Genomic DNA, 13,711 nt, shown 5'->3' with positions numbered 1-13,711 from the left:
AGTGACCCATCTAAAAGACTTGGCTGTTGCCACGTATCTGAATTTTAACAGATGTTTCATGAGGCAGGATCTTGTTTTATCTTACTGTCATGTCCCCAGTACCTAGAAAAGTGCTGTCACATGAGTTTATCCAACAAAAAGCTATCAAAAGAATAGATAAACAGGTTGTCTTTGACCCTCAGCTGTTATATATGACTAATTAGGAATAGTGGGGTCCTTACTGCGACTGGGTGCTCTTCAAGTGCTGTGTCTTGGTCCCAAATTGGACAATTCAAGTAAGTCACAAAAACCCAGGTCAAGGCTTTCCCATCCCATCATTTCACCCTAAGAGAACCAACCACAATGCCCTTGGATTTAGGTAAAGAGCCATTTCTAGGAGCTTCTGTCTTGACCCATATGTGACTGTGAAAATAGGGAGTTTCTCAGGCCATTTGAGAGTGGCTCCCTGAGCTATTAGGTGCTAAGCCCATCAGAAGATCCCCTAACGTTCCTGCATGAATGTGCGTGGTGTGGTATTTATAGTAACAATTGGTGCATCAAACCCTCTGGCTGCTGTGTCACGTGATGCCTGGGTGCTGTACAGCTTGCGGGCTCAAGGGCAAGGATTAGCTGACCTCTGAGACGAGTTGAAGTTGCTGTACAGTGACGTATTTTGCCCGAGCAAAAGGCAGCCACAGCTCACACCATCATTTATTTTTAATGCACTTTTGTTTGTTTGGTCTTTGTCCTTTCCACTCTCTTTCTCTTCTTTGTCTTCTTTGAAGTACATGAAAAATGGTGAGGGGAAAAAAGGGAGCCATTCAGGTGCCCCTAGAGTGCAGTTCCATGGCGGTCATCAATTTGCTGGTGTCTCGAGCAGTGGAGGTAACACCTGGGGCACGCGGAGGTGAGCCTGTGGACCACTACAAAGGATTAACAGAGGAGGGCTTGAGAAATAATCCATGAGAAGAAAGCATCTATGAGCACACCTGTTGTAATATATATGGAAAGAGGTTGGGCTCCTTAAAGCAAGGTTTTTATTTATTCCCTGACAATTTCTTCGTATAATGTGTTTTGATCACATGTTCCCAACTCTCCTTTCCCAACCCACCAGGCCCGCAGCACGTGCCCTTCTCACCATCACCTTTTCATCTTTCTAAAGATAGCGCTACGTGTGCTGTCTACATTGCGTGCTCCACCTGCCAGTGGCCAAACCCTGAAGGACAATGATGCCCCATCTCCCAGCACGTGTACACGTGGACCATTGTGGGGGGGGGCTTGAAGCCAGGCCCTAACACGTGTTAGGGGGGTACTTCCTCTCTTTGTCTCAGCCCTACAGGAGCCTGAGGTCTTGATTGCACAGAAGTAAGTGCTTCACCTTTTACAAATTAAAAATAAAGACTTGAGCTTCCTTCCCTCTGTCTGGTAGGCTGGGTGTCAACATGGAGAGACCAGGGGTCATGGGAGGGGTTGAGGCAGGAGGACAGAACAGGAGAGTGAAGGAGTTCTTTGAATGAGTTCTGTTCCCAAAGTAATCGAGTGACATTTTTTTCCCTTTCAAATGGCAGCATTTTGATTCAGATTAGATTGTTTACATACATCCTTTCATTCAAATGTTGAATATATTTTCAATATGTAAATGTTATAATTGTGTACTTGAACGCAGAGAACTCTTTAAACTTTGAGCTGAATTATTTTGTGTGTGTGTGTGTGTTTAGCTGTGTGTGGGTGCATGTCTTCAGGTGTGTGGGGGGGGGGGGCGCATGTGCACACAGTGTGGAGGCCATAGGCTGACATGAATGCCTTCTTCAATCAATTTCCACCAACTTGGCTAGACTTGGCAGCAGGCTCCAGAGATTATTCCGTCAGCATCCCCCTGGCCCTGGGATCACAGGCACATACACCTCGACTGGGTTCGTATTTATTCTAGACGGGTGCAGGGGTTTGAACTCAGGTCCTTGTGCTTGCTCAGGCCCTGGATTATCTTCTCATGGCTGCACATGGAGGCTTGCTTTGGGTCCCGTCTCAGGTGGAGTGATGCTGTGCATGTCACGTCACTTCTATAAACTAAGCAGCAAACCAAGGAACACAGTTTGAGTTTCACATGTACTCTTATGAGCACCTTGGCTATCCAGGTTCTCCTTTCTTGAGAAATTAGTTTTGAAAAGCTCAGCAGTGACAAATAAGGTAATGAAACGTAATTAGATGCTTATAACTTCACAATGAATAAATAATAAAGCCTGCTAGCTTCACACTTCTTTGTATCCCTTTTTCTTTTTTTTTTTTTTATGTTTTCAGCACATACCTCACAAGATAATCCACCCCCCCAGACCTTTAATTTAATCGGTGATGTGGCTTAGCCAAGTCCAAATTAAATATTGGCAACAGTGAAACAAGAAAGCCTTTTAATAGAGAGAATAATGTAAGAAAAACATCACAGTAGTTTGTGTGTTTATTTCTGCCCAGGGTTGGTTGGAATGTCTGCTGCATGAAACTGACTAGTGAGACCCATGCGTTAGCATCTAAGCCACGGTCAGAGTTTGAGCTTAGTCAGTAAGGTGTATTTAGTGTTAAGAGGTTAGAGGTGTCCGGGGGCGGGGACAGTTGTGTATTAGAATATGAGCAGGCCTGTATGGGTATGGAACCAAGTCTGGCTTTTGCCTGGAGTTTTACATCTGTACCTTCTAACTGGAATCCCATCTAAGCCCATTGCTGTGCATCGAGCACGCTCATCACCCAGGCACGTGTGCTCTGTGCAGAGAGGAGAGGTGCCCTTGGGGGGGGAAGGCAGTGGCAAGGCGGTGGCCACCGGTCTCAGAGGCCCGCCTTTGCTCATCTATTGAGCTCTATAGAGTGTGATGTCACGAGCACCCTCCGTGGTCTGTCTTCCCTTCTCTGAGAAGTTTCCTCTTCCGCGCTGGCTCCCTTCCTTTCCCCGTCTGCTGAGATAGCCTCCACCAAGCCAGACCCCATTATCTGAAAGTCCCTTTCAGGGGTCAGGCCTCCTGAATAGGTAGCCAGGGGTGACATTTCCTGTTTGGGAGCAGATTGGTATGAATGAGGCCTGCACCTAGTGCATTTGTGCAGTGGTGCAACCTAATGAAACAGCGAGCACAAAGTTCGCCATTGCATCTGAACTTTGAGCAAGGACCTGATTTTTAATGATCCCGCTGGGATGAGCCATACCTGCTGTAGCTTGTTCTTGCCTTCTTCCACCCATTCATTTCCCCCTTTCCCCTTCCCTTTCTCTATTTCCTTCCCTCCCTCCTTCTCTCTCTCCTCCTTTTCTGTACTTGAGACAGCCCAGACGCTTACACTCCCTAGGCATGTATCCTACCACTGAGCTAAATACCCAACCAGCACTTTCTAAATCTTTGGCAGCTGGAATCTTAGAAACGTCTCATTGGTCAACTGCACCAAGGGAACCTGGAGTAAACTGTGTAACTTTCAATACATTGAGCTCAAAAGGAGGGTAGGTGTTCTTTGCTTTAAGATAGAGGGCTGGAGAGATGGCTCAAAGGACTTACTGCTCTTGCAGAGAACCTGGGTTCAGTTCCCAGCACTCACTGGGTGGCTTTCAACCATCTGTAACTCCAGGTCCAGGGTTCTAACGCCCTCTTCTGGCCTCCAAGGGCATTGCACACTCATGGTGCATAGACATATATGCAGCAAAACGCTCATACAAATAATAAAATAAAATAAAAAGAAACTTGTAAAAATTTAAGACAACTGGAGATACATATTTAAAAAATCCTAAATTTCCAAGGTAGTACATTTAAAGATGGTGGTTAACTTTACAAAAGAGTAATCAAGTAGGAATTGACCTCAGTAAGCAGCTTTACAGCAACACACCTCTCTTCTCTTCCACCCTTGGGACTGGAAAGGCCGTGCCTGCTTACATCCTCTCCTACTTACATGAACTCTGAGCATTAATTCTGGTCAAAACCTGTCCCCACGGAGAGATGTTAGGAACAGGCTTTCACGGCTTCCTTTAGAAACTTTTCCTTTTGTTCAACTGTGAGTACTCTTAGTTCCTTTCCACGGTAGATAAGAAAGTCGTATTCTTGAAGTTTTACATGACAACTTGTTTCTTCTAGTTTTGGGGGAGTGGCCAACTTGCTCTGGTAGCACAGACAGATAACTTAGTTCTGGACTTAGTTTGGGGACCAATCTGTACGGATACTAAGCTTTTCGCACCTCTTCCTCCCTGGTAGAGAAGACCATTCCTGTCCTGCACTTTCCTGTCTCATTTGAATAGTGTCTTGGGTTCCGGGCTGGAGCTGAGGCTACCTTTAGCTTTATCTGGACTTATGTCTCTTCCTCAATGTCAGAAGATCTTTGGAAAGCTGACGACCTTCTCAAAATGGTAACCCAGAGAAAGCCTGTGGGATTTCTCCCCCCAGAGATTTCTAATAGAAGTTTCTAAAATCCACTTGCCACTGTTGACTTGTTTAAAACTATCACCCCCAAGTGTCTCCGGTGTTCAGCACAGGGTTTGTGTAGAAGCTGTAGATAATGTTGAACTTGTGGCCCATGGGATACATGTGTCCTGGGAAAGCTATGAATGCGGCCCAACACAAAACTTTATAGCATTATGAGATATCAAGCTTTTATTTCTATTTCTATTATTATTGTTGTTGTTGTTATTTTGTAACGCAATCATGCAGTTCTTAAGTCTGAACTTTGTAGACAACAGTATCACGCTGCAATGTCATGCCTGTGGGAGAACATGGCCGTGGAATAGGCTGCTGACTATCACTGCAGTGTTGCAGGTGTATGGACCACACAGCCAACTCGGGCTCCACCCGGGCGGGCAGATGCTCCAATGCAGCTGCCAAAGCCGAGTTCCAGGCCATGGAATGTGCTGACCTTCCTTCCCCGGGAAGATGGCACCATGAGGAATGTTATTATTAGCAGGACAGCATTTGTGCTGATCTGTCAACACTCCCTCATTCAGACCAGATCGGCACATTCAGGATGGTACAGCCATGGACAATACTCCCTCTCTCAGGGTCTTTACGGAACAATGACAAACCTGCAGAATCACACAGCTGACCCATTTTTGAATTCTCTTCTTTTGGCTACGGTCACCCCATACTTGCCGAATTTGTTTCTTGGGTTTCTGGCCACTCTGATTCCTTTGCTGGTGCTTTTTTTTTCCCCCTCCATTGTTTTTATATTTTATTTTAAGCTAGGATCTTACTATGTGGCTCAGGGTGGAAAGGAACATGCTGCCTTCTTTCTCTAGGCTCCCCAGTTCTGGGATTTCTAGGTCCACCTTCCACATCAGCCCCTCTGCCTTTAAATGGACAACCCCTCAAAGCTTAATCCGAGACTTTAAAAAAAATCTCCTCCCCTGCATGTTGGTCCTTCATTTACACATTGAGGGCATTTATTTGGGTGAGGCAATTCCTGTCACTTATTTATTTTCTCTCAAGTTTCCACCTAAGCCTAGTCCTCCCTGTCTCTCTTCGGCTGGCTGCGCCACTAACCAACCTCGGCAAACACTCCCGCCTCTCCCAGCATTACTGCGAATTCTTCCCTGGCCTTCTCTCCTCCCTCACCTTCTTCCCGATGATGTACATTTCCATGTGTGTATTCTCATTTTAAGAGGTCTTTTCATCTCTTTGGACACACTTACAGTTTTGTGTGAGATGGCAGTGGTCCCGTGTGCCTTTTCCCCCGAGTGATGAGCACCCTTAGATACTCACACACAGTATCAGAGCCATCACGATCTTAGACCCTTTACCACTTTGTTGTCTCATAGGCTTGTATGTGCAGGCACATCTGTGAATGTTTGATGAGTACCTCTGTGTAGTGCTATGTCGTCTTACCACACGTGCAACTGCCAACATCCAAAGCTACACCCTCAGCCTCAAGATCCCCTAGGCCTAAGAATACTTCTTAAGAAGCAGCCACTCTGCTTGAAAGCCCTCATGACTTTGTAGGTCCAAATGCTGGCTTAAATAAAGGTCTGTAAATGCCTATTTAGTCTCTGGTGGCCTCCCACCTCCTCATTTTACAAGGAAGCCTGCACTCGTGGTCACTGGCCTTTCTCTTCCTTCTAGTTAGGCAAGCTCCTTGTCACTCAGAGCCTGCGCACACTGGTCCTTTCGCCAATCGCCCTGTCTCCTTCCCACCCAGTTAGCTCTCCGAGGAAGCTTCTCTTGACCTCTCTGGCTAGGAGTCCCCCAGAGTTCCCATCGGTTTTCACTGCCAGCTCAGCTTTTGCTCTCTGGTGTTAGTCACCCAATAGTGATTAAATAGATGCACATGGGGTTTAGTCATTGGAAGTCTCTTTAGAGGGCTTAGGGTGTTATGCTCACATAGTATCTTTTCTATCTAGCGTAACAGCCAGCTTAGCAGCTGCTCATCAAACAGTTGCTGAGTTCATGAGCCCTTAGTGTAAGCTGGCTGTCTATGGCTGAGGTCTGGCCCGAGGCCAGGCAACTGAACAAAACCACCTTGCCTAGGTGCTGCTTGCCCCGTGGTCTCTGCTCTATCCTTTCCAACAAGGTCCTGTCTGAGAACGTGGGCACCGTTAGCTTCTACCAGTGAGTCCACAGCTGAAAACATCCCCCCATTACCATTCTGTTTTCACTCTGGGAGGTTAGCATAGGGAACAGCGGGGCTTATATTCTCCTCAGATAGTACTTTAAGATGTTTTCCAGAAAAATCAATGGGATATTTGTGTGGGGTGTTAATGTAAGGCGTCTTTCTGCCCTCTCCTTTTCGCCCTGTCCTCCCACCACTGGTCATTTCTACTCCAACGCTGACATTCTCACAAAACTCAGTGTGGTTTATAGCTAGGGAGTCCCAAATCTGGTAGGTCCTTATGCTGATGGACTACCCAGTATTTCACCCAAATGAGCATGGTCTGATGGGCTTTCCGAAGATTCAAAAGGGAAGCATGGGCTTTCTGCTGGTATGTGGTCCTGCTGAGGGCTAAGGATGGCACCTGGAAATCTGTTTGTGACCACGCATGGTAATGTATGGTAACTGTTTATGGTGGCCCCTGTTTATGGTATCCTTTAAAGGACAAGGTCCCTCATGTGAAAGGGGCAGCGCAATGCTCTCTGCGGTGGGAGCTCTGAAGAAGGATGGGGGCTGCGCTGCCGATTCTTTACAGCAGTGAGCAGTGGGTGTTACCCACCCAGCTCAGAGCCCTGGGGAACCTGGGGACACCATCCAAGTCTCTCTTTCCCGATAACCAGAAGACCAAGGGCCTGCACTTTTAGCAGCTCCAAGCTGTCTACTCACTGCTGGCGTTGCTCCTCAGACTCAACGGGGGCTGATAGCGTCCTGCTCGGTGGGTCTCAAGCGTCAGGCGTTCCTTCTGTGGTCACTGCTGAAAGCCCCCTTCCCGATCTGGCTATCGGTTTAGCCAATGTGACACTTGATATGGAGAACAGAGCTAGAACAAGAGATGGATTCTTTGAGGACAGATCTTGTCATTTGCTGGGACAGTCACTCCCTTGCCTTCCCTGTCAGACCCCTTTCTTCTTGTGTCCCTGTGACTGTTCAGGGTTTGGGCTTTTTCTGTTCATCTCTTGGCTGTGAGCCTGGATACTTAAGGCAATCACAAAATACCACCTATGATATTACCCCCCCCCCCCTCAAGTGCTATCCCTGCGGATCTTGTGTGATCCTCTGACATGCTCAGGCAGTCCCAGCTGCAAGCAGCTCTGATAAGTTGTCCTGTTCCAGCTTCAGCTGGGCTTGGGAGCTAATGACGATGCCTCCTGCCAGGCTGCCTTGAGCTGTGTCCATCACAACACCCTCTTTAGTGCCGATCACAGCTTTCTGCTCTCCTTGTCACAGCTATGGGTCATAGCTCTTAGGGTAAGAGGGCCCAGGTAGTACTTGATAAGAGGGTGAGCGCCATCTCTCCATTTGGCCTCTGTCTGTTGTAACTGGAGGTGGTCGTGGTAATGGCTGTGAGCAGAGCCCTATTCAGACTCCTGGTCTGTTTCTCAGCCTGAGCTACCCCTCCCCCCTCCTATACGCGTCCCTCCAAGATGTGTCTCGAATTAGGGATGTTAAGGGGATGGGTCTTGTCCTAACCCTGTTGCTCTGGCTTCTTTCAGGTCACCCAACTTGCCTGCAGTTCACCCTGAATATGACTGAGGCGGTCAAGACCTACAAATGGCAGTGCATAGAATGCAAATCCTGCATCCTGTGTGGGACCTCAGAGAATGATGTGAGTTTGGCCAGCCCTTGCGGCAGGAAGAGAGTGAAGGGGCTGCGGGTCTTTTGAGAGGTGGAGGGGAAACAGAACTCTGGGCACCGGCTTCCTGGGGAAAATGGCAGTCTTTTTGCCTTGGGGCTCTTGTGCCTCCAGAGAAAGATGCCAGAGGTGGCCAGGAAGGGATGCCGTTCGGCCATTTTCCTTAGCAGCCTGGCCACATGCTCTCAGAGTTCAGTGACCAGTACTCTGGGTGGGATGCGCTTGGCTGTTTTCTCCACATTCTACTGTGTGATCTCACTCGAATGACGGTAACTACAAGAAATGCAGAACGCTCAGCAACTTTTTTTGTTGTTATGGACAATTTCAAACACGTACAAAGGTTGAGAGAGTAATGAAGCCGACGCACTCTGTTTCAGCTTCAACAATGGTCATCATGTCCAATTTTATTTCCGAAGTGCTATTATCTAATCCTTTATGTGTGTATTCATGTAGGTGTGTACACGTGTTTACACTTGTGGAGTTTCCCTATCAGCCGTCTTCCTCCATCACTCCCTACCTTGATTTTTGCTACTGATAACTCACTGATCCAAAAACTCATCAGAGATTGGCTAGCCAGTTTATCCCCAGCCATGACTTCCTCTCCCAAAACTGGGGTGTCAGCTGTGTGCTCCTGCACCTCACCTTTACATAAGTGCTGGGGCCCCGAACTCAGGTCGTCACGCTGATGCTGTACACACTTCACCACCGAGACATCGTCCCAGCCGCTCCTTTTGCAGATCCACAGGAGGGTCCAGAAGCCAGAGCTTCATGATTAGCAACATGATGTCACAGGTGGAAAATTCTACAGCACAAAACTTTATTTCATGAATAAAATTATTTTAAAATATTGCATAAGATTGCCTTTAAGAAATGTGTGCAGGGCATGTATAAAACACAGGGATTTTTGTCTTTCTTCTTGGGTTTCAGCTCAAAGAAGCCTCATTATATACACACAGATCAGAAATGTTTCAGTTTCAGGCACTTCAAATGCGGGATATTTAAACTGTAGGAAGACTATTTTCATGTGATACGGCTGTCTGTCTGGGAAACTGTAGAGACTCAATGATAGGGTTAACTAGAATTTACAAAGTGCAAACTAAGGGCTGGAGAAACAGCTCAGTGGCCAAGAGCATACACTGCTCTTGCAGAGGACCTGAGTTCTGTTTCCAGCCCCTATACCAGGAGACTCACCCTTGCCTGTAACTCCAGCTCCAAAGGATCAAACACCTCTGGTCTCTGCCAACACCTGCACTCATGTGTGTATACCCACACACAGACAGCCAGATAGCCAGACAAATAGACAGACACACAGTGAAGGACAAATCTTAGGAAAGTAAAAACTAACCAGTTAGTAAACATTACTGTACTTACAGTGCAACAAGAAGACATATTTAGGAATGCACTTAGCAGAAAATGTGCAAAGTGTATATGAAGAAAAATAATACCTTGGAAACCACAAAGATCAGGCGGAATGATGGCCTGTGATACTGGATAAGATGACACAACACCACATGAGTTATGCGCATGTTAATTTGCAAGCGGACACCAGGAGCGACAATCTCAACAAGCTTTCTTTGTGGAGTTAGGCAAGCTGATACTTCCGTTTCTATGACGGGGGGGGGGGGGGGAAGGTGGGTCTGGATAGCAGAGGCAGGGCCAAGACTGCATCTCTATTGCAGAGTGCTTTATAGTGTGCTCAAGGCCCGGAGTTCGATCCTCAGTACAGTAGAAACCAGGCAGAGTAGTGTGCACCTGTGATCCCCAGCGTTTGGGAGGTAGAGACAGGGGCATCAGATGTTCAACATCATCCGTCACTGCATAGTGAGCTTTGGGCCAGCCTAGGCTATCTAAAAACCGTGACTCCAAAAAGAAAGTAGCCAAGGAAATGCTGACAAACTGTGCCGAAAGCAGAAACTAGCAGGCAATTAGATCTCCTGGGGAGTCCCCGGAGTAGAACAGTGTGAAAGTGACATGTGAGTGGACAAACAGACCAGCTGGGAGAGAAGAGAGAGCCTATGAATAGACCCACCTACCTAGGGGGACAGAGTATAGGATAAAGGTTGCATCTAAAATTACCGTGTCAAAGATAGACGTTTTAATGAATGATGCTGGGACGGTAGGGGAGCCGTTTGGGAAAAGGCAAAATTAGCTTCATATCTCACACCAGACATAAGAACAAACTCCAAACAGGGTGGGAATTTAAATGTTAAAAGAAAAAAAAAATAAGGGCAGATCAGTCAGTACCAGTTTCCTCTTTTATTTAAACATCGGAAAAGGTTTCCAGTGACTCACAATGGAGTTGCAATAAAATTAAATACTGAACAATTGGACTCCACGAAAACCTGAGTGGCCCAAACCTCGATACAAAGGGTGGCTGATGAGCTGGGAGAATGTATCTGTATCGAGTGCGGGTGAAGGTCCAGTGGCATAAAGAGCTCTGATGAATGAGAGACAGAGAAACAGGAACTTGATCAACAAAGAGAAACACACATGAAAGATGATTTATAAACAATAGAAAAAATGTGCCCTAAGCACTGAAATAAATACTCAAACATACTCATAACTAAAGAAACTCAAAAACAAAACCGAGATCCTGTTTCTTGCCTTCCTGATGAGAAAAAAAAAATCAAATATAAAAATATATGAAGCTGTGGGAAAATCAGTTCCTATCTTTAGTATTGGAGGGCGTGCTCCAAATCCTCCAAATTGGTGTGGCTATTATGGGGTGAGGGAGCTGGTGATCTCTAACAAAACCATTACACACTTCACTTTTGATGACACCATCCCATCTGTGGGAATTTATCCTGAAGGGTACATTCCACTACAGAAATATACATGCACTGATGTGATTTATTAATTAAAAATACCGGAAATAACCCCAACGTACACACATAGAAAAATGATCAACTAGGCTTTGGCACAGCATGCGGCTGCAGAAAGGTGAGGAGGATGTCTGTGATTGGCTGCGTGATGATTTCCCTGATAAGTGGACAAAAATCTGTGGGTGGTAGGCGGTGTTTACTGTAAGGAGAGGGGCCGTATAAGGAAATACACGTGCATCTGTGAACTTATGTAAAGGAACAAGCAAGGAGGTGATGAGAGTGGTTATCTTCAGGAGTGGATGAAAATGGGGAGGAGAAAGACGGTGATATGGGAATGAGCGGGGCTTAGCCCACATAGCCTTGGGAATATTCATTTCAGATAGCTGGGATCAAGAGAAAGTTTCATAGACTGATATACATATTTAATGCTAACCAGGAGCTAGAAGAGCTAGAGTGGAATAAACAGTAACCAGTGAATCCAGCTAGACAACAAGCAGATAGCATAACCAGACTGGGGAGCGGGGAGCCTAAGTTGTTTTGGAAAATGATGTTTTGACTGCGTGCGGCAAGACTAAAGGCGGACACAGCTGCATTGCAAACGCTGTGCCCTCGCTCAGACATTTATTTTCATGAGAATACGAATTAGTAATTCTGAAATGGCTTTATATGTGTGGTGTCTAAATGAATAACTAAATATTGTGACAGAGAGTCATAGTTCTAAAAGCCAGAGTAAGAACCATAAAACAGGAGGGGATGTGCCTGGATCCTGTGACTTTAGACTGGCGTGTGAGCATGTGTGTGTGTACTCATGGTTTTTAATATAGGAAGTATCTTTGTGTTTATACATCTATGAATGATATAGACCTCATTATGGATATATGCATATGTACCTATGCATATATTTATTTCCTAGTTCTCTTTACTACAGCAATGTGCCTGAGATAATTAGTTTACGCAGAGAAAGGAATTATTTAACTCATTGTTTTGGAGGTCATGAAGGTTTCAGTCCAAGATCAAGTGGCCCATTTTCATCAGGGTTTTAGTGAGGATACTTAACAGGAAATATATGTAACAATAAAAGTGCTCATATAACAAAACAGAGAGGAAGAGAGAGGGAGAGGGAAAGGGAGAGAGAGAATGTGAATGAGAGTAGATGCCGTGGTCCCACAGTCCTTTTCAAAGCCCTGCTACTAGGCCCACCTCCTGGAGGCCTCTGACACTTCCCCAGTGTCGTTTCTCTGAGTACCAAGTTTACATAGGCATTTGGGGGAACATTACCCATCTTCAAACCTAGCAAGAACCTAGAAGCAACAAGGACACCCAACCCAGAGACTGGTTCTAAGTAGTATTCCCTAGTAAAAAGAACCAGAGATCCTTGAAACACACCTGGGGCCAGGGCTGGGGTTCCCACTACACAGAACATGCCTGGAGATCTTGTGATGTGAGGAAGCAGGGCTGTGTTTTAAAAAAGTCACAAAGTGTGTCTAAAGGACCAAAGAACCAACCCGAAGGAACACTTAGCAGCACCTGAGGAAGGAAATAGTGATACTGTTGTCGTGCAGCATGAAGAATAACACAAATATCCTTTCTTATGAAGTTGAAAGAATGAATGAAGGAATGGATGGAGGGAGGAAAGAAGAAAGGGAGGGAGGGAGGAATAAGAAGACAGTATGTACTTTCTTAGAGTAGAATTCCAATGAATAAATACAGAAGGAGAAATCATAAGCAAGGCCCACAGTTAGGCAAGAACCATTTTAAGTTATTTTTAAAAATGTAGTGAGTGGAAATACATAAAATAGGATATTTGCACAAACCCAAAATATATCCCCAATTACATATTACCATACTAAGTAACTTCACTGACAGTTACCACCTTAGTGACATGATGATATTACGGGTAACCGGACATGTGAGCTCCAGTGGTACCGTGAGTGTAACTTCAGTGGTATTCCTGCCCCCCCCCAAAAAAATGCTTGCATATCTTAGTCCTCATATGAGTAAAGATCCAGCCCAAATGTCCAGTGATGTTTATAAAATTCCCCAAACCACACTCTTCAAAAGTGTCAAGTTCCTGACTGCCTAAATAGCCTTCCTTACACCTGTGTGTGTGTGTGTGTGTGTGTGTGTGTATACAAAGGCTTTCCTCAGCCTTAATCAGGGAAGCCTCTGGTTTGAACGCACAGAGGTGAATGCAGACTCAGAGTGGTACAAGAGAATAATGGACAGTTGAGGACTTAGCTGTAGATGAAACATTTACACCACCCCGTTCAGGCTCAGGGAACATTGTGGAAGAGGCGGAAGAAAAGTAAGCAGCAAGGATGAGGAGAAGCAGGCCATGGCTGTGGCCACAGCAGCTGGGTACTGGGTCTAACAGTCAGACCTTCCTAGAAGTCACGGGACTCACAGGACTCTCCCACGACTGCACTATTGACAACTAACGGAAATGGGGTTGGCTTGTGGTGGTGAGGAGGGGTGGGAACATTGTACCCAGTTGCATACTGACTGCGAGCCAGTCAGACACTAATGGATCCACACAGATGTCTGTTGGAGCACTTTAAAAAAAAAAATCTTTTATTTACATTTCTTTTATCCTTTTCTCCCTACTCCACCCCAATCCCTTCCAACACCTCAACACCAGGTAGGAGAGAGGAAAGAGTTAGTGGAAAAATGGAGCACAGTTTTC

At 45.9% G+C, this 13,711-nt stretch overlaps 1 protein-coding gene across 2 annotated transcripts in view; it reads left to right on the top strand.

The window, feature by feature from the left end:
* Dpf3 (double PHD fingers 3) overlaps positions 1 to 13,711 on the top strand; it is a 269,339-nt gene that overhangs the window by 240,659 nt on the left and 14,969 nt on the right. For both annotated transcript variants that reach the window (XM_021653727.2, XM_060387818.1), the window contains exon 9: positions 8,067 to 8,179. In XM_021653727.2, the coding sequence (XP_021509402.1) occupies positions 8,067 to 8,179 (113 nt within the window). The remainder of the gene's footprint in view (positions 1 to 8,066; positions 8,180 to 13,711) is intronic.

The sequence above is a fragment of the Meriones unguiculatus genome, chromosome 7, assembly GCF_030254825.1.
Source record: "Meriones unguiculatus strain TT.TT164.6M chromosome 7, Bangor_MerUng_6.1, whole genome shotgun sequence".
In the NCBI taxonomy this organism is placed as follows: Eukaryota; Metazoa; Chordata; class Mammalia; order Rodentia; family Muridae; genus Meriones; species Meriones unguiculatus.
Note: the sequence above shows the minus strand (reverse complement) of the source record. Positions and strands in the feature narration are given on the sequence as shown.